The 20265-nt window shown below is 41.5% G+C and overlaps 2 protein-coding genes and 1 long non-coding RNA gene across 6 annotated transcripts in view; 2 read left to right on the top strand and 1 right to left on the bottom strand.

Moving 5' to 3' along the window:
- The window catches only part of LOC130180490 (uncharacterized), a 70607-nt gene that overhangs the window by 3304 nt on the left and 47038 nt on the right, over positions 1-20265 (bottom strand). The gene's annotated exons all lie outside the window — the stretch shown is intronic.
- On the top strand, positions 2293-7840 carry vgll2b (vestigial-like family member 2b). 2 transcript variants are annotated; one of them, XM_056394041.1, is made up of 4 exons: positions 2293-2552; positions 3139-3484; positions 5577-6020; positions 6667-7840. In XM_056394041.1, the coding sequence occupies exons 2-4, from the start codon at positions 3184-3186 to the stop codon at positions 6708-6710; spliced, it is 789 nt and encodes a 262-aa protein (XP_056250016.1). In that variant the 5' UTR covers positions 2293-2552; positions 3139-3183; the 3' UTR covers positions 6711-7840. The 2 variants fall into 2 exon arrangements, with proteins under 2 accessions (XP_056250016.1, XP_056250015.1); XM_056394040.1 differs by having other exon boundaries at positions 2293-2679.
- ctsl.1 (cathepsin L.1) lies at positions 12710-15822 on the top strand. 3 transcript variants are annotated; one of them, XM_056394036.1, is made up of 9 exons: positions 12710-12761; positions 13127-13231; positions 13545-13687; positions 13834-14031; positions 14124-14315; positions 14651-14816; positions 14981-15086; positions 15392-15495; positions 15586-15822. In XM_056394036.1, exons 2-8 carry the CDS (start codon positions 13132-13134, stop codon positions 15489-15491), a joined length of 1005 nt encoding a protein of 334 aa, XP_056250011.1. In that variant the 5' UTR covers positions 12710-12761; positions 13127-13131; the 3' UTR covers positions 15492-15495; positions 15586-15822. The 3 variants fall into 3 exon arrangements, with proteins under 3 accessions (XP_056250011.1, XP_056250014.1, XP_056250012.1); XM_056394037.1 differs by having other exon boundaries at positions 12726-12761; positions 13131-13231; XM_056394039.1 differs by lacking the exons at positions 15392-15495; positions 15586-15822 and having other exon boundaries at positions 14981-15090.

Here is a 20265-nt window from a genome sequence, read left to right as displayed (position 1 = left end):
TGTGCAGTTATTTCCTCATTGTACTCAGGTATTTCTAGCATAGAGTATAAACTATTAATGGTGGTGTTGCAATGTGAATAGTGGTCTAAATAAAACTAGGTTGCCATTACTACCTCAACTAGCCCTGCAACATCTCAACCAATGAGAGACTTTATCTGGTCAGACCTCTTAAAAGGGGCAGGGCCTCGATGTGCTGTGGGGTCACAAGGAGTGATGTAACCTGTGTTTATTTTCAGCATATACACGTAAATGTAGACACACGAACACCTCCACACACACTTGCACACCGACACACATACACAAGAGCAACTAGGCCTCTTGCACATACTGTTCTTTACATGCAAAGATTTTAACATGCACAGTTCAGTATCACTGACAAACATGGATCTACCAACTGATTTAGTTTTTGACTTTGGCATCACTGACATGTTTCTGCAAGCTGGTTCTCTCTCTTGCCCTCTTCCTAGTTTGGTCACTTGATGACAAGTGTGGCAGCATGTTATGTGTGCACACATACTCACTAGTGCGGACACACACACACGCACACACCTACACACACACACCTACACACACACACACACACACACACACACACACACACACACACACACACACACACACACACACAAAATGACAGGAGTGGTTGGCTGTTCCAGGGAACACAGGGTGATTAAATACAGAAAAGGTGTGTGTATCACTAGGGAAGACAAGTGGGAGGGAGAGACAGAGAGAAATTTAGTCATGGCCATTAATACTAATAGTGGCCTCTCTACCCTTCCGTCAGCTGCAGCTGTTGATCACGCTGGTGTAACAGTGAGCTTTCTAGCATTGCATCACTCTCTTCTCCCTGACTCCAGTGCTGTCCTGCAATACCCTGCATGTATATAGATCTAGCAGCCCATATTGCACATCATGCAGCAGCGGCAGTGGAGTGAAGAAGGATTATTACCCCAATAATGTCAAGACCAATTTGTTTGAAAGGGGGATTTACAAATTTAAAAAATACTCATTAATTTGTTTTCAAAACTGACACTCTGTTGATGCTTTTTTGAGGCCATATGCAATATAATACTGTCCAAAATACAGTATTACATTGCCCTGTTGTGATGCAAAACCAGTCTACTGAAACAGTGATGCAAGACTAGAGCACACAAAGTAAGAACAAACATGTTGCATGACAGGTTTATCAACTCTTTTAAGAGCGTGTTCAATTCATTAGCATGCCAATAACCTGACACTAGTTATTCATACTATGTGTGATGTATGCATAGCGAGACGTTGGTTGGTCATGTTCTCCATCTAGAGAACGCAGCACAGGGACGATGTAACTTCCCGAGGAGCTCGTCCACTAGCATACATCAGAGACATTCCACCTCATCTGACACTAGTCCATGGAATTCTGCAAATTTTCCACACTATTCTCACAGGCATTCTAAAGTGCCTGTCAAAAAGACTGGCATGCCCAAACACCAGGCACCTGTAAATCCTTAACAGAAGAGAAATGGACTACACTTCATGGAGAATGTGGCTAACTTGTTGTTTAATATTTTCAGCATGCTTTTTTTTTTTTTTTTAAGTCTGTTTGCACATGGATGCACAATGAATTCTGTGCTCCTGCGGTGTTTGCTATTGTAATCGGGTATGTTTGTGTGTGTGTGTGAAAATATCTTTTTGTTTGCACTGCTGATAGGTGATAATTTGTCATAGATTTGTGCAGAGTCCCTTTCTCCTCTATGTTGGTATGACCAGTGTATGCAACCTATAGTTGACACCTATGTGTCATTATGGGAACACACTAAATACTTCAGATGACTTGAAGGTTTACTTGGCAACCGATGGCTGTTTTAAGACCATGGATACTCTTTCAGCTTGGACTGAGCACAAAGTTTTCAAGTATTCACAGGACATGGAAAGAAATAAAAAGTCACTGTATCACATGTGTCATGTGTCATTGTCCTGTGGATGGTTATAAAGCTCAATGACTTCATCCAAATCTATTCTTGTAACTGGATGGCATTCTAGTTAACCCTTATTTATTTATTTATTTAACCCATAATTAGTTGCAGGTTTTCCCCAGCTTTATGTTTTATATTTGAATGGAAATTTTGTCACCCTTACTTTGACCTGATTTACACCTCTATATTTGATGTACTTTTTTATAACTGTTAGCCAATTGGTAATAATCGGTTTGCATGCATGCAATCAGTAATCTCTAGATGTGATTTGTGTGTTGGTGGTAGTGGGAGTGTTGGTGGTGGTGATGTGGGGGGGTGGAGGGCTGGTAAAGGTGGGAGGGGTTGACACAGAGATGTACAGGACAGGACACCCTCATGCTTGCTCCATAAACCTCACCACATTTTGCTTGCCGCAGCTGCTGTGGCGCACACACGGAGCAGAGAGGTGCGCTCTTTCTGTGGTGACTATGTCGAGTCTGGCACGGGCTTTTTCACACTAATCAGCGACCATCGAAGGAAAAAAAGAAAGAAAAGAAAACAGGAAAAAAGAAAAGAAGAAAAAAAAACCGGGATGTTGTCGCTCTCTCTCTCAGCAAGGTCGGTTTCCACAGAACAGTGAAGACACCGCTCATTTACCATGAGCTGTTTGGATGTTATGTACCCAGCCTATGGACATTACGCACCGTACGCACCGACTGCTCCTGCTTTTATCAATAGCTTACAGGTAGGACGTGATTAATATTTAAATATTCCCGGGATATTCCTTCTTATTTTCAGTGTTAGCGGGGAGAGGGGGGGTCGCTGAGGTGAGGCGGTGAACTGTTTGGCTAGTTTATAAGTAAAGGCAAAAGAACCGGCTGGAAAATTCGTAAAGTGTTTTAAATGTTTGCGATGGACGTATTTGTTTGATTTAGTTTCTCATTATCTATGTATCTGTATGTGCAGTGATGCTGCTTGTGTGTCTTACCGAGCACAGAAGTCTTCAGCACCCACAAAACTCCTATCTTGCTGCACGCACGCGCACGCACGCACACACGCCAGTGATGCCACACACAAAGAAAAACATTATGTCAAAATGTCTCACAGACAGCTCCAGAAGTGTCCTCTGCAACACCTGTCTTAACCCTGCTCCTCCCCCTCCTCCCCCCATGCCCCCCCCCCCCCCCCCTTCCTATCATGACAGACTCCCACAGGTCTGAGCACCACTTCTTCTCACTGCCGGGATTTTATGGACACTCCCAGGGGTCCTGAGGGGATGTCTGGGGGCCCAGGCAATGGAGGATCAACTTCCTCCTCATCTTCATCTAGCTCTTCCTCTTCCTCCTACACGCCGGCGGCTTCAAGGCCGGAGGAGGGCCCCAAGGACAAGCAGGAGGCCCCCGAGGCAGAGTACCTAACTTCTCGCTGTGTTCTCTTCACCTACTACCAGGGAGACATCAGCAGTGTGGTGGACGAACACTTCTCCAGGGCCCTCAGCTCCTACATGGATGGAGAGGGCAAACGGAGGCCGCCAGATCAACCGGGCGCAGGTATACCACACTGTCCATAAGTTAAGACTCATTTGTGCAAGTAAACAGTGCACACCTGTGCTTGTGTGAGTAACGCAAACTTACAGTGATCTTGGACATTGAAAGAGCTTTTCATGTCCATAATTACAGTATGGTATAGTCTCCATTATTTCTAATTCTAATTAATTCTTGAGAGATCTATCTTATCAAAACAGCAGATTGGGGCTGGCTCCACTCCATGGAGTGATGTAATGATAAACACAAATTCTTTGACTGGTGTGTGGGAACATAATGAAAACAACCATAGCGTATTTTACAAAAACAATTATTTTTTCATAAAATTACTTAGGTACCCCATCTGAATATTATTGCACCAGTTAAACTGACTTACTACCACGTGTACAACAAATCTAGGCCATGAAGCCTGAAAAAAGTTGGGTAAACTGAGTTTAGGTGGGTTTTTTCCTCCACTACATCTCTGCAGTTTCATAACGTCCATTTATTTACGGGAGGGCGTCGCAGTTGTCTGTGCGGCATCTTGCGCTTGCCTTTGAGACCACACTGGGTGCGCTGACAGTTCTGCAGAGCACAGCAGAGTGTCAGACAGGTGATGTGATCAGGTGACAGGACAGACAGGCTGCTTGTTGGAACTGTTGTCCCAGGAGAGGTCAGGGCACAGGGGTCAGAGGTCATGACAGTCAGGAGCTGTAGGCAATCAAAAGGAACTTAAAAGGGGTAAATAAAAGCAAGAGAGAGCATACACACTCTTGTGTGTGGTTAAGTTAGTTTAGGCCTGAAGTTTAGGCATTAATACAGACACTGCTGGGATTCATTACCTATTGTGAGTTATGATTAAGCTTTTGGAAAATTTCTTATTGGCAAAAACTACAAATATTCCACAATCATTTCTCTGAAAGGCTTCAAATAATGCTTAAAATTAGCAACATTATGGAAAAATGGATGTTTACATTTTTTTTGTTTTGTTGTAGCTTTCATTGTAATTGCACCAAAATGCAAAGTAAAAGTTTGGTCATCTGCAAATCTTCTGAAGACACTTAAGTCCCTCTCTCCCAGCAGCCTGCAGATTCCCTTGGATATCCATGTAGGGCCTATAGCCTCTGCTCCCTCTCTGTGCTGTCGCTGTTAGTCTCTCTCCTAGTTCAGTTGGACGTCTTCATTTCGGCACTAACACGCACTTTCTGCCTCACAACAGATGCTATGTTTATACATGGCCGTAAGCGCACAGCCTCGCCGGCGTATCCCCTTCAAACGTCTCTGCGGCTGCCATTCTGACACTCGCTCCAGCTCTTGCCCCACAATGGTTGCTCAGTCAGTTGCCTGCCTGCTGGTCAGATTTATATATGCTGCAGTCTGTGTGATAGGGGCAGAGGGAAACACTAGCTCTCAGGGTGCCGCATGGTGTCTCTTTTCAGAGGAATATCTAAATATAAAAGTATACTTCTAAAATCATATAATAGCTCCCTGACATTCTGTCAAGGGCGAGGAGGGGGGAGGGGGGCAGTGAAAACAACAGGTGGGGGTGCAGGAGACAGAAGAGAGGGGCGGTGGCGGCGACGGGTGCTAGCACAGGGCCAGAGTGTGTGTGTGTGTGTGTGTGTGTGTGTGTGTGCGTGTGCATGACTATGTTGTGAGACTTTCAGAAGTGCTGGGCTGACATGAGAGTGAGAGATGTCACCACAGTCAGTGATTTAAGGCTCTGTGAGCCTTGGACTGTCTCCAGGTCAGAACGTCTGCCTTATATAGAATTCTAGGTATATAGGGACGCCTCTTTCTACCTTTCTCTCGGTCACACTCTCTCTCTCTCTCTATCTCTCTGCTAGAACGTTGTTGTGTTTATTTCTGTGTCTTGTTGGGGCTAGGGCTGTGTGACAGTATGACCCAATGGGGAAGATATCTGGGCCAGAGGGTGTAGCAGTCATGTGAGTGACATCTACATTTTAGCACAGGTTGCTCGTCTTGCACAGCTCCAGCCTTTCAGTTCGTCTATATAAATGCAATGATTCACTGCACAGTTGGGCAACAGTTCATGACTTGGCCTCAATTTGATTATTGTTTACCTTCCTCCCCCCTCTCTCCCTCCCTCCCACTTTAGATACCCCATCACCTAGCAGCCGACGGAGCTTCCCCCCATCCTTCTGGGACAGTAACTACTCCTCGCCTCAAAGCCGCTCCCACTGTGAGACAGGGGCACCTTCCTATTCCATGGACCCATACACATCAGGGCTGCATCCAGGCCTGCCTCATCCACACGCTCATCCTCATCCACACGCTCATCCTCACTCCCATCCTCACCCTCCAGAGAGCTGGGGATACCAGGCCCAGGCCTATGGGCCACCGAGGCCTCTCCACGAACTGTATTCACCCTCAGCTTTGGAGCCTCACTACGGGCCCCTGCTGATGCCCACGGTGAGGCCACCTCATCTCCCTACCTTGCCAAGCCACTATGAAGTGAGTAAACTGGAACCCACTGCCTCCTGGCCCAGCCTGCTTCCTGCAGGAGACGTCAGCCAGACGCTGGCACTCAACATGGATGCAGGTACCCGCTCAACCATGTCAAGCTTTTGCAAACAGTGTTCCTTTATTTAAAGTTTGTAAGCAGTGTGTAATCAAATCAAAAAATGCAAAGACTTCAGTGTAGACAAATGCAAAAGCCAGATTATTTATGGCTAGAAAAATGTGAGACAGAAATTATTTTTTTTCTTTACTGCACGTGTACGTGTTGAACGCAGCAAGAGCAGGCTTGAAATCCTCCTGTATAGATTTAGCTTTTTCTTTCTATTAATTGCTAGAAAATTTTACCTCAGGCACTCTGAATGGTGAATATTATAATTATTTAATTAGATATAGAAGAACACATAACCTGCACTTAAACAACCATTCACACACACGCACACACACACACACACACACGCACACACAGACACACCTGTCTCAACTTTCAACCCTTGTGACAGTATACGCTCTGGAGAAAGCACGTGCACAGATGCATACACAGACACTCCCACACATGCAGACACCCACTTACAGAGACACACGAACACACACAATACATCATAATCATCACAGAAGCCCCCCCCCCCCACCTTTAAAACAGGATGCTTGGCAAAAGTAGGCTCCATGACAACCTGTGTTCTGTTGTTCGCTGTGGTCCTCCTCATTGTTTCTTTGTCCTTTTTTCTCAGGCCTCCAGCAGCACAAGAAAGGCAAGGAGCTGTACTGGTTCTAACGAGCCCTTCAGTCACATTGACCAGCCATTACCAGATCCAATTAGTCCCTGGACCTGCTCCGCTATTGATGCAGCGTGTCCCTTTATCCCCCCCCTCCCCCTCCCTCCCCCCCTCACACACACACTGCATCCCCATCTATCCACCCCCCTCTCTCTGCTCCTGGCCTCCCCTGCCAGTATACAGCCTTGCTCCAGGTCGACGTGTGTGCACCATGGAGATAAAGCAGAGAGAGGGAGAGAGAGAAAGAGGGAGAGAGACAGCACAGAGTGTCACCGCTCATGATCGGTGCCGTTGTTCTCCCCCTCTCCTCTCTCCTCCGCTCACTCTCTCCTGCCGCTGCCGCTGCAGCACAGACCTTGGCAAGGTGTGAGCCACAGTGTGACCTGTTTGGACTGAGAAAGACAGGATCACAACAGACTTTCGCAGAGGACAGAGAGAAAGAGGGATGAACGGAGGGACAGAGGGATAAATAGCGGCAAGCAGGGATTCCCTCCAAAGTCCCTGGTTATCTCTGTCTCATGCTCTTTGTTGGTACAGTGGTTGTCATCATCCACTTATCTGCATTTCACAAATGCAACATGCAGCGATAAACAGAAGCAGCAATTATGGCGGTTTATGCTTTGTGACTGTCATCATGTGGCCTTCTTTTTTTTTTTTTTTGGTTATTATATAATTTTGCTCTCTGAAATAAAGTGTTTCTATTTATTGGTGTTTATGTGCATTTCTAAAAATGTTTGGTTAGGCCAGTGTTCTGAAATTATTGTGGTTCAGTTTATTGTGTTTTCTAAAGACAGAGGAGATGGAGATGACCATACCATGTGTTGTTGATGGAGTTTCTCATCTATCTATGACGGAATCTTTTGCGGAGAATAAAGATCATCTCTCAAAAACATATAAAAGATTGGTTCAGTTCAACGAGAAGTTGTTTGCACTGAACAGACTCACAGATTGTGTTCATTCAATTTGATGATGTTGTTCCATTTTACTTCTTTATTTCTCTGTCATTCTTAGATGTTTTGAATGTGGACTTTCTAAATATTTTTGGGATGTTTTTTTTTTTTTTTTGTGTGTGTCATTTCTCATTTTTGTGTCCAAGAAGATTGTGAAGTCAATAAATATTTTTATGGTACATTGTCACATCTCCTAAATGTTTACCCCCGCTTGACATTATAAATGAGCCACTGTTGCACAGAGGGAGGATAAATACTGATTTTAGCTTTAAGAACTGTGCCTCAATATTAAGCAAATAGAATCAGTTTGAGTTTACAAACTGATACATAGAGTCTGCTGATATTTTAGTAGCTGTGTGAATCCTAGAGACAGTAGCACGGCCAGATGTGATCAAGAATACGCTGTGTGACTGCTCTTATTTAAAAGGCCTTCCATTTGAATTCCTGCTTGCATTCACACCTTGTCACCTATAAAGTGGGAACGAGTGGTGAATGCCAGCAATGTGTAACCAGAGAAGAAGCAAGCCATCCCAGCTATGCACCAAATGTTGCTGTGTTATTGATCTGATAATTAGATTATGTGCTAAGGTATGCCAGTCTGGGCCACTGTCACAATTTAGTGGCTGTTATGTGTGACCCCCGCTAGAGAGCAGCCAACTATGTGATTGGCTCTAAGCTGAGGAAACATGTAGAGTAATGAAATTAGAAGAGTTTACCAGGGATAGCGTTCCTCTCAGTTTCCCATGCCAAGCATCTTACTGCCTTTTCACACTAGTATTGTCACTGGGCCTGAGGGTTTCCTTTTCACACTGCATCCTCCAGGATCTTCTCCATAGTTAGTATGCACCCACAGCTATTGTCACATTATGTTACTTAGTTGTCAATAGACCCTACATAGCAATTCATATTAGTCATGTTAACCATATTACTATAACAGTTTGTGTGGAGAAAACCTACTGTTACGCAAATGTAGCCATTATGGATGCTGGTGTGACATGAATTGATTGATTCTGCTTGTTGAATTAATTAGCAGACGAAGCAGCTGAACAAGTACTGCAGATTATTATTTAATAACTGACATATAATTAAATTTATGGGAACTGTGTTTACCAATGAACAGCATAAGCAAGAAATTGATGCCCTCTCCTGGTGTGATTCTAACACTGCAAAAGCCAGCTTAAAAGACAAGGTTTTTCCCAAACTCACTTACTCCATGATGATCGGTCCTAACAAAATCAACATATGTGCTGCTTTTACAGTAAAACTTGAATCTCTGAGATAAATAGTTTAAAGTCAAATCAACAAACATCTGACTTGTATTATCACTTAGTACAGGCGCTGCAGTTGTCAGCTGTAACATGATAATGATATGGGTTTATTAATAGTTATAAAAGTGGCCAAGCCAATGCAAACAGCTTTTTAGTCTTGTAAGGTTTTCTTCCAAGGTTTTGAAAATGTGCATGTGACCGTTTGTCAATTTGGGACTTTGCAAAAAAAAAAAAAAAAGCCTTTGATGTAAAAAATTCCATTTGTTGACCAAAAGCAGTTCTGGAAAACCTTCTTTGACTCCCCCTTGTACTGTACTCGGATAGACGTCATTATTAGTCTCCAACATTACCAGGCATTTCCTGAGAACAGATGAGTCTCTCAGCTGTGGTGTCCACGCATTGAATCACCACTTACAGTAAGAAAAATTCCATAAGATGACCCAAATACACCCTCAAATAGACGTTGGGTCATGTGTCAGGCCAGTGTTTCGTAGTCACATGACATAGGATGCAGACTCACATTCAGAACCGTTTGTCTGATCATTACAAAGAATCTAAACAAACATATTAAGAAGCAGTTTTAGAAATGTTTAATTCTCACATTTCTGAAATTAATGTGATCTTAAACTTTATATTTTCCCCTACTGATCATATGTCTCAGTTTTTAAATTATAAACTGTTTATGATACATCTTTAATAAAAACTGTGAAATTCATTCTAATGTTTTTACAACCTGACAGTCAAACTGTTTACTGACTGTATAAAGCAGTAAACAAAGGCTTGTTTTAGTCTCCCTTATTTTAGATGCATTGCATGACTGTGTATTCCTTATCCATTTCATAGGTAATGTGTCATTTCCAAAGCTATAACTTAACTGTCATGTGCAAGCTGACAGAGACAAATAAAACAATAGGACATGCAACCAAAACATGTGGTACACAATATGGATGTGGAAATGGAAATCACATAAAAGTTTTTTTTTTTCTGTGCAGTTACTTTTCTCATTTAGTTTCTGTTTTGCCTTTGCAGAACAAATAACTTGCCAGCCCCTACGCGCACGCACACACACACAGACACAGACACACACACACACACACACACACGCTCATGTCCTCGTAAAACCTAAGAGTGTACTCCACACACACCCCTTTCTCAAGGCCATGTGCACAAGCGCAAGTACATGCAAGCCTTGATCTACGAACTTAGGAAGTTTTCCTTTACTTGCATTGTACTGACTCATGACTTGATCTTGTCACTTGACTGTTGTTGTAAATGGTTTATTACACAAGAAACCTCACGAACTTTATGTGCGCATAAAGCTGCACTTGACTTCTGGTTTGGAAGCAGAAACCAAAATAAGTGGGTTTTTTCATTCCCTGACCTTTTCCATCACTATCTGCTTTTACAAAATCCCATTCACAGCACACACACCTATGTTCATTTAAAGTCAAACATTGCAAAGGTTCACACACATCCAACTGTGTTCATCATGTAGCTTGCAAACACAGAATAACCTGGTTTTAGTATGTATTTATAAAGGGACTGACCATCATGCATTATAGCTGCCGGTCGACTGCAGAGGTGGAAACTAACTAAGTAAAAGTATTGCACGGCACAATTATGAGGTACTTTTAATTTACTTGAGTATATCTGTTTTCTACTACTCCAGTACATTTGACAGGGAAATATTGCACTTTTACCCATTTATCTGACATGCTGTTGTTACTGGTTACTTTTCAGAATAAGATTTTACATTTTAGAGTATAATGTGACCCCATACAAAAAGCTGTTGGCAGTTCCGCCAAAGAGTGATTTATCCTTTCAACTTCTCAGATGGTTTCATCAAAGTAACTGTCACAAAAAAAGAACAAATACTAGTAAAAGTCCAAAGAAACTTGACACAAATTCTGTAGCAGTTCTTTCTTCTGTCCAACCCTATCAATCATCTCATTATTCCTCAGATTTATGTGGTGACCCTTTGGAAGGGGGTTGACTCCTAGACTGAGAACAATTGTAATAAAATAAATTAACTATAGCTCCACCAGCTACAACAGTAAAATGCTGCTTTCACTTTAATGCAGAGACCATTTTTCTAAAGGACGTTTGATTATTATAATATGCTGGTAATACTTATGTACTTTTCCTTGAGTATGATTTTGAGAGCAGAGCTTTTACTTCTTATGGAATATTTCTACATCGTGGTAAAGTACTTCTTCCACCACTGGTCAATTGTTTAAGTCTTTCTGTGCTTTTTGCTTTTTATAAGCCAGTTACAAGTTACTAACCCTAACAAGTCTATTGTTTTCAGTGGCAGGCAAACTATCCATAATTTTCTTACAGGGAGGATCCCAAGTATATGTACACACTACATACTGTACATATACAGGACACTAACAAACAGACAAGCTGGAAAGAGTTCAATGACATCTGTGAACTTTTAGCTTAGCTTTCAGTTTTTACTCACTTCCCAGTGTCTTTATGGTGTGAACAGTTGTCATGACACGAAAACCTTGTGACAGTCAGACAGTCAGAGACACAACAGGCTGGTGAAAGCGTGAGAGTTACTGCATAACTGCTGTAGAAAATGAGTGGAATGTCTTAGTTAGACATACAGTATGTAAAAAGAGTTTGAAGAATATTTTTCAGATGTGAAAGTAATTCAACTATTTTTGAAACTGAATTGAGACTTTTTTTTAATTTAATTGCTAAATAACATTTAAATTCATGTACCCGACAATCACAGATGGGGAACATTTGCAAAACAAATCAAACTTTTAGAGGCAAGTTGGAAACAGGATGTGTGTGTAAAGACCGCACGGAAGTCCTAAATAACAGTCAATGGAAACAGTCATGAATCATATCAAATGTAGGGAAATGTGAACGTGGTTGTTTGTGTGTATGATGTACATAATGCAGGTATTACAGATTGGCAGGCTAATAGTATTTCACAAAATACTACTACTTCTTCTATTTTCACAAACTTTTGCCACATAATTAAAAATTTGTTTGAGGCAAACAATTGCCAAAGCTCAACGTATTTGTGGGAACCTTATCAGTTTGTCTCCATCTCAGATTAAACAAAGTCAATAACACATTAGTCAGATGTGGTGGTGCCTTCTAAAGAAGGAAACACTGTTTCAAATAAACACTTGATCATTCAGGTAAATCGCTCAAACAAACTTTCAATGAGTGGCTGTTCGCATGAGTGCCACCCACATTTCAAAGAAATTAAAACACCTCCACACACATTCTAACATATTTTCCAGTTTGGCATAATTTAGATAGTAAGGTTTCAACTGCAACAGGTGGGTGAAGGCACAGGTTAGCAGATACATGTTCCTGTATGTCTGTTTTTGTTTTGTTCTTTCAAAAAGGAATCACTGTCACTATGTGACTGGAATCAGGGCAGTGGAGGGAACACAAAATCCCAACAGTGGTTTTTCACACGAAGGCATCACATTAACAAACACACAGCCTGTGTTCCGTCTTTGTGTGACTATCTAAGCAACAAACTGCTGAGTAACTGATTGAGCAATTTGAAAAAAGTAATTCACGATGCTGATGTTTGTCATTTTGCTGATGCTTGAAAATACATCTCATAAAAGAATTGCATCATGAGAACTTCTCATAATGTATAAAGTACTCGATCCCCATTTCAATGATTGACACTCACTTTTTTTCTCTGTGACTTCATGAGCTGCTGACAGCCACATGACTGGACATACTGCAAGTCATAACTGTACACAACTATATAAGAACGGCTCTTTGGCACAGCCCTGCATCACCTACAGCTAGTTACAGCTCAGATTGCACTACATCGACATTGAGGCAGGTAAGCAGCTGCAGCACAGATAGAGACACACACACACACGCACGCATGCACGCGCACACGCACGCGCGCACACACACACACACACACACGCCCAAACACACACACTTCCTGTTGTGCAGGTGCACTAATGCAAAGAAGAAATAGAGACTCATACACATGAGAAAGGGTTTGTGGGAGGGTAATGACACAGTAGATTCAAAGAAACCGGGAAACAAAGCTGATGCTGTGGTAGTGTACATGAAACAACCAACGTCAGGAAAGAAAATGTTTCTGAAACCAAGCTGAAGTGAAAGAGTTTAGCCACAACCTGTATTGTTTCCTGCAAGTCACAAGGGATCTCTTTGCCTTTGCTGGTTGTGTCTCAGTCAGGATGAAGGTGCTGTTGTTTGCTGCTGCTGTTCTGGCCGTGGCCAGCTGTGCTAGCATTTCCCTGGAAGACCTGGAGTTCCACGCCTGGAAACTCAAGTTTGGTGAGGCAGTGGAGATTCTTGTCTGTTTTCTTTTATTATGGTCTTTTATCTTGTACAGTAGATGTTGTGTGGTTGTCTGTAAAGATATTATCTATCGGGCCTCAATTTGGAGAGAAATATGTTCTCATTTACACATAACCACACATTTAAATGTCAAAAGTGATTTGTAATATGCCTACATGTTCAGACACTTACAGTTTGTCAGCTAATAAAAGCAAAACTCTTAAATGGAAAAGTATTTAACTGATTCATAATCTATCACTGACCTTTTTTCTCTGTTCTCTACCTGAATATTTCCATCTCTAAATGGCAGGAAGGTCCTACCACTCTCCATCAGAGGAGGCTCAACGCAAGCAAATCTGGCTCAACAACCGCAGACTAGTACTAGTACACAATATCATGGCCGACCAGGGCATCAAGTCCTATCGCCTTGGAATGACCTACTTTGCTGACATGGTATGTACAAAAACAAAAAAAAAAACAACAACAAAAAAAAGAAAACAGATATGTGGCTGTTTCTGCCATGACTTCGCCTTGACCTTTCACCACTTTGGATGAAGACCCTATTAAGTGACGCTCTGAATTTTCTCCCTCCTCACTAGGATAATGAGGAGTACAAACGCCTGATTTCCCAAGGCTGCCTGGGCTTCTTCAACGCGTCTATGCCTCGCCATGGCTCTGCCTTCCTCCTGCTGCCTGAAGTCACTGACCTGCCAAACTCTGTTGACTGGAGGGACAAGGGATACGTCACTGATGTCAAGGATCAGAAGCAGTGTGGCTCCTGCTGGGCTTTCAGCACAGTATGTAAAACTTCTCGCTGTTTCAGTAATACAGGTTTTATGCACTTTGAACAAATGTTTTCTGGTAACAAATTCATTCATTCCTCTTCCAGACTGGCTCTCTGGAGGGTCAGAACTTCAGGAAGACAGGGAAGCTGGTGTCCCTGAGTGAGCAGCAGCTGGTTGACTGCTCTGGTGACTATGGCAACATGGGCTGCATGGGCGGCTTGATGGACAACGCCTTCCGGTACATCAAAGCCAACGGAGGTATTGATACAGAGGACTCCTACCCTTATGAGGCTGAGGTAAAGTCATAATTTCTAAATACAGCTACTGCATACAATCTTAAAACAACTATCTGTCATTATCATGCTGAAAAAAACTGAGTTGGAACAAGTTTGTGTTGATTGAATATTAGTCCTACATGTGGGTGCTGCGGTATACTGCCATCTTGTGGACACAATGTATTGTACAACTAAACCCAGACTTTCAGTACAAAGCCAATAACCTCACTATAAACTTAAACCTCAGAAGAAGTAAATCTTTTGAGAATATAGCACTTCAGAAATGTCCTGTTCTTTGATTTACACTCATGATGGTAAATCCTTTGCTAAATAACAAAATATCCTCTCTGAATTAGGATGGGGAATGCCGTTACAACCCTGCTACTATTGGTGCCAAATGCACAGGCTACGTTGATGTGAAACAAGGTGATGAAGATGCCCTGAAGGAGGCTGTGGCAACCATCGGACCTGTGTCTGTGGCCATTGATGCTTCTCAATCGTCCTTCCAGCTCTACGAATCAGGTAAACAGTCTTAAGCACTATGTTGTTTCTGCCAGATAATAACCTCAAACACTAGAGGAAATTAGAAATACACTTCTTTTTTAACATAGCCATGTGTCTGTCTAATCTGTGTGTGTGTGTGGGTGTGTGTGTGTGTGTGTGTGTGTGTGTGTGTGTGTTTCTAGGAGTGTATGATGAGCCGGAGTGCAGCAGCACAGAGTTGGACCACGGTGTATTGGCTGTGGGATACGGCAGTGAGAACGGTCAGGACTACTGGCTGGTCAAGAACAGGTAAATACCCATAGAGTTTAAATAGTTGGCTGCTCTCCTGCTAACAGTCAGTGAGCAGTGTTAACAGCCAACACAGCGAGCTAAGTCAAGACACTTTATTTATAGCTGCATAAATGAAGTGAAACTCCACCAGGATGTTGTCAGCTTCTAAAATTCTCATGTCATTAGTAGTTATTACAATCGTGTCACTTCTGTTAAAATACAGGACATGTTTTCTCTAAATGCTGCTGTAGTTTCTGTGGAGACAGTGATTCTGTTTTATATACAGCAGAAGAACACAGTTGGTAATATATGTGTTTCTGTAGCTGGGGTCTACAGTGGGGCGACAAAGGATACATCATGATGACCAGGAACAAACACAACCAGTGTGGCATTGCTACTGCAGCCAGCTACCCCCTGGTCTGAGCAGGTGAGAACAAACTCCCGACAGTGTGTGTGTATATGTGTGTGTGTTTACTGACCATTAACTGGTTGTTCTTCCTGATTATCTCATTTCCAGGTCCAGGACTTTCCTCAGTGAGGAGGAGAACAGTGACACATAATTTACTTTAATTTCGCAAAGAAACTGAGTTATGGAACAAAACGTTCTATTGTTGTTGAGTGCGCGTGAGTGGGATGTAATCTGGCAGTCTCTCTGTGCCCTGGTGAACTTTTAATATCATAATTTTTTATGACGATTGTAAATAAATGTAAAGTAATGAAATGTTTTACACTAAGAAATAAAACATTTACTCTATGTGTTTGTCATTATGTTGCTTTTAATTGTTCACTTTATCTTACTGTGGCTCTGCTAATCTTCTGTGGCTTCTAAATATTGTTCTTTAGTCATTAAAGTTTGTTTCCATGACACAGAAGTGAGGCTGCTAAACTATAAATAAATATGTTAATATGTTATTTATACTTGTTAAAGACATGACGGCTCGAGGTGCAAGTCAGCACTTTTTTTAACTCATTTACTCAAAGTCTCTCAACCTCATTTTAGATCTCATGACCTCTTCTATAACAATTACAGTTGTTCATGCGCCATGTGACTGATATGGCTCAATTCTATTTGTAAGGGTGTGTGGAGATCAGCAAGTGAATTATATGTATTATCATTTATGTACACTCTGTTGCTTTAGACAAACAAATGTAGACGTATTAATGAGAAATTCAATTTACTTGTTTTTTTACTAAAAACATTATCACAGCACAGGTAGTACTGGTGACATTTTTGTAAGCAAAAAGTATATTGCTACAAAAAAAAATCTCTCTTGGTGCAAATATGCATATGTGCAAACCACAACAGGTACTGATGTGGCTTGTTGCTGCAGTATGCAAATGTACAGGATCAGTCTTGCAGCTGGTGCAAGGAAATTATTGTATTAGGCAAAAAAAAAAAAAAAAGGCTAAAAAGTAAAAAAAGTCAAAGTCAACATAAACTGTGTGAGGAGATTAAAGTGTCTCCCATCATTGACTCATTTTCCAAATCGTATATTTGCATGATTTATAAAAATGATATAAATTTCAACCTCATCAAGAATCTCAGTGTACATGAACTTCAGTCAATTCTTATGTGTTTAACAATATACAGTATTGTGCTCTGGGCAGAAATATATAAAAAGGGCTTTTAACCTTACTAATATACTTTATTCATAATTTTTCAGATGTGTGCATCAAGTTGGGTGAGAACTTGAGAACTTGCTTGAGGACAAGTTAAACATTTATAGATAAAATGTTTTTGAGAACAGATTTCATCCTCATATATCAGAGCTTTATGTCATGTCTGGCTTCAATGCTTATACAAGTTTCGACTAACATAAATTATTCATTAAAAACAACAGTGTTTATTGTTCAGAAAGTCTGATGTTTAGACTCGGAGGCTGCCTCTGATGCTGATGGCTGCTGTGGCCGCATGCAAACCTCAGGCCACAGATGAAAGTGTCGGGCAGGGAGTTTCAGAAGTGGAAAATATCTTTTTGGTAAAACATTATCTCCTCTTTGGTGTTTTCTGCTTTCTTTGTAGCTTTTGTTCACATGGATAGTGTTTTTGTTTTTTTTTGTTGTTGTTTTTTTATCTTCCCGATATAGTTTTACTTTCTTTAGCATTCTGTGGTTTGTAAAAGGTTATCTCACACTCATTGTTCCTGTTCAGGTCGGGGCACAGACAAAGAAGAGGTAAACGTGAAAGGAGATCTGGCTGGCAAATGTGAACATGTAGGGAAACACAATGATAGAACCAGGGAGAGTCTGAAATTATACCCCGTTTGCGGTTGAAACTCTTGTCTGATGTGGTAAAAAAGCCAATATGGATTTTTGAGAAATATTTCAGCAGTAGGTATTTTGACCTCTATTACTGGCAACATATTTTACAGACTGTCTTTTGCTTTCAAGATCATCCTCTCATCACATCATCCCATCCTGACACTTGATCCGCCCCAATCCTTGACAATCGGTTTCCATATAAACTGTGATTATGACACAGCAGAAAAGGAGAAATGAAGGAAATGTATTTTCTATCCTCATCTTGCAAAACCACTGACGGAATACTGAAATGGTTTATCATTTACAATATGATCCTGGAGTGGGGGAAAGAGTCACAAGCAACAACCAGTGCACAAAATGCTCACTGAATGAAACAGTGCTGTGTTGTGAAGGCGGAAACCGTAGCCACACTCACATCTTTACTTTAATTTGACCTTTTCCTTAACTTTGTCTCAATTTGTATTTATTTTAGTTAATGTGTTTTGTTCTCTGCTTTTGTGTCTTCAAGGCCAGTTAAGTTCTGCTGTGGCTCAGTTTGCTGTGTTTTTTCAGTCGCTTCTGTTTTACTGACCTCCAGTTTAGTTTAGTTTATATTCAAGCCCTGCTTTATTATTTCTCGTCTTTTGGATTAACGAAAATCCACCTTTTTAAAATCTAAAAGCTGCATCCTTGTCTCCCAGCTTGGCCCTGATGTGTATTTTATTAAAGAAGAGGATTATGTTTTCATATTGTTTGGTTAAAATATTACATGTCTGTATAACTTTGTTTTCAGAAACGGCTTTTGTTTTTGCCCTCGCTCGCACCTTCCAGGTACAGAATACCTGCTCAGGTGTCTAACATCCTTGTGACCCTTTTTGAGGACACAGATTAACTTCGCCCATCAAGACGCCCTCACATTGTTTCCAGAGTAACATATACCAACTCTGGTGAATACAGATTTGCAATACCCACACCAAATGTGTGTAAAGTAATCCCATAATGGAATCCGGCCTTCTTTCAACTGTAATTTGTAATGCTTAAGGGTTTTGCGTGTAATCCAGCTAAACAGCAGTACTTAAGTCATTACTCTTACATCTCCATTGAACCTTGAGACGAAAGGAAGGTTGCTTCACTCATCTGCACTCCATGAAGTCAGCAAGAAATACATTTACAATGCTTTGAATTATTGTTGTTCATTTGTCATGGGCTATTCAGCCTAATTGCATTTGATTTTACGGCACACAATGGCGAGGAAAAAAAGTTCAGCACACCAATCTGACTTTGCTCAGTCGCAAAACACACTAACCGATGATGATGTGTTCATGATATGGCTTTAAACATTTTATAACGTGCTGAAAAAAAACAACTTTCAATTCTGTAATAAAAGTCACCGGTGAGAAAATAATTGTTCTCCGTCCCCCATGAGGTGGGTGACATCTGTTTTAATCATACACAATAGTTGCCCCCAATGTAATTAATGAAATCACATTAAGTGCTTGTAATTTGCCCATTCTAAATGTCACATTAGGTCTGGTTGTGATAATATTTGATGGGAGGTGGAGAAACACCAAGCCAGGGATACAGAGGGGAGGGCATATTAAGGATTTAATCAGCTTGTGTGACAAAATGTGACCTTGACATCTTAGTTTTTCCGCCCTCAGCAGCAGCAGCAGAGGCAGCAGAGAGAGAGAGCTGCTGTGTGGAAGCAAACAGGCACGGCCAACGTAATTGAAAGAGAGATTTAAATTATCTTTTGTCAGGCGAGTCTCGTAACAGTAGACTTGGAAAAAAACATCTCTGCCATTTTATCAGCAACAAAGTATGACAGCATTCAGCCAATTAGGCCTGAATGATTGTTATCCAATGACGTTTTTATCATCATCCTTTTTATTTTTGAGAGTATGACAGAAGGCTTCACAAAGTGGAAAAACCAAACGATGAAAAAGCTCCCAGACAGAGACAAAGGGTGACAGAGGGAGGGTGCAACAGAGGTGAGGCAAATTAATTGGTTTTGCTAAATCCTCCTCAAACAGCAGAAGCCAATGTGGTTCCACAAAAGGCCATTACCGGTAATCAATTTAAATCTGTTTTACCCTTCCCAAGGAAACCAATTAGGCAATTTAATTTGGCTTTTTTGATTCACAGCATAACCACAGCTCAGGATAGATCGTCCAATTCACTTCCTGCAGAGAGGGACAAGTGAAAACACTGGGAGGTGTTGCTGGAACAAACAATTATTGATCTGAGTGAGGCTGAGAGATCCAGGGAAGAGTAAGAGGGAGACACAGGAAGCACGGGAGGATGATAAATTCATGAATCTGGACAAGGGAAAAAAAAGCACAGAAGTGATCCTGCTGTGTCAATTTTAAACTGCCTCAGTAATTAAAGTTTATTGCAAGCTCAGCTTTTCCCTGAATCTACATCTGAAGTTTAGTTTTCCAGTAAAAGTGACTCCACATTTAAAGCAGTTAATCATTTCTGACTGGATCTCCTGTTAGAGGAAGCTCTTTTTTAACGTCACTAGATGGCAGCACTTGACTGCTGATGATTATCTCAGCGGTTTGAGGCGCTGTGGCCTGGCTTAAGTCATGCAAAGCTCTGGTTCAAAGTCAAATGTATTCCTTTGATAGATGCAGTCACATGTCCTTGAAATCGACATGTGACACACATACAATACAAACATCTATACATCCACACACACACCCTGAGACTGCATCTCCCTGCACCAGTGAACTCATTACACTGTAACAACTCACATCCCGTACACTGAATGTCTGCTTAATCAACAATGTCACCGCACAATTTCTCTAGATTGGCTGCTGGGTTGGTATGGAGGAGAGTGTCAGCCAGCCGTGTCACCCATCATAGCGAACAAACAGTCTCTCCTATGGGGATACACACGGGGCCATGTTTCTGCGCCTTTGTTATCCATCTCCGATCATGCCTTTCTGTCTGC

Source organism: Seriola aureovittata, chromosome 13 (genome assembly GCF_021018895.1).
Source record: "Seriola aureovittata isolate HTS-2021-v1 ecotype China chromosome 13, ASM2101889v1, whole genome shotgun sequence".
Classification (NCBI taxonomy): domain Eukaryota; kingdom Metazoa; phylum Chordata; class Actinopteri; order Carangiformes; family Carangidae; genus Seriola; species Seriola aureovittata.
The sequence above is the reverse complement of the archived record's forward strand: the minus strand, read 5'-3'. Positions and strand labels throughout refer to the sequence as shown.

What these genes read in the sequence shown, in the direction of transcription:
- vgll2b (XM_056394040.1), top strand. Translation starts at nt 2,593, where the DNA reads ATGAGCTGTTTGGATGTTATGTACCCAGCCTATGGACATTACGCACCG. An exon ending in GCCAGATCAACCGGGCGCAG is followed by an intron (nt 3,485 to 5,576) that starts GTATACCACACT and finishes CTCCCACTTTAG; the next exon opens with ATACCCCATCACCTAGCAGC. An exon ending in GGCACTCAACATGGATGCAG is followed by an intron (nt 6,021 to 6,666) that starts GTACCCGCTCAA and finishes CTTTTTTCTCAG; the next exon opens with GCCTCCAGCAGCACAAGAAA.
- ctsl.1 (XM_056394036.1), top strand. Translation starts at nt 13,132, where the DNA reads ATGAAGGTGCTGTTGTTTGCTGCTGCTGTTCTGGCCGTGGCCAGCTGT. An exon ending in TGACCTACTTTGCTGACATG is followed by an intron (nt 13,688 to 13,833) that starts GTATGTACAAAA and finishes CCTCCTCACTAG; the next exon opens with GATAATGAGGAGTACAAACG. An exon ending in CCTACCCTTATGAGGCTGAG is followed by an intron (nt 14,316 to 14,650) that starts GTAAAGTCATAA and finishes TCTCTGAATTAG; the next exon opens with GATGGGGAATGCCGTTACAA.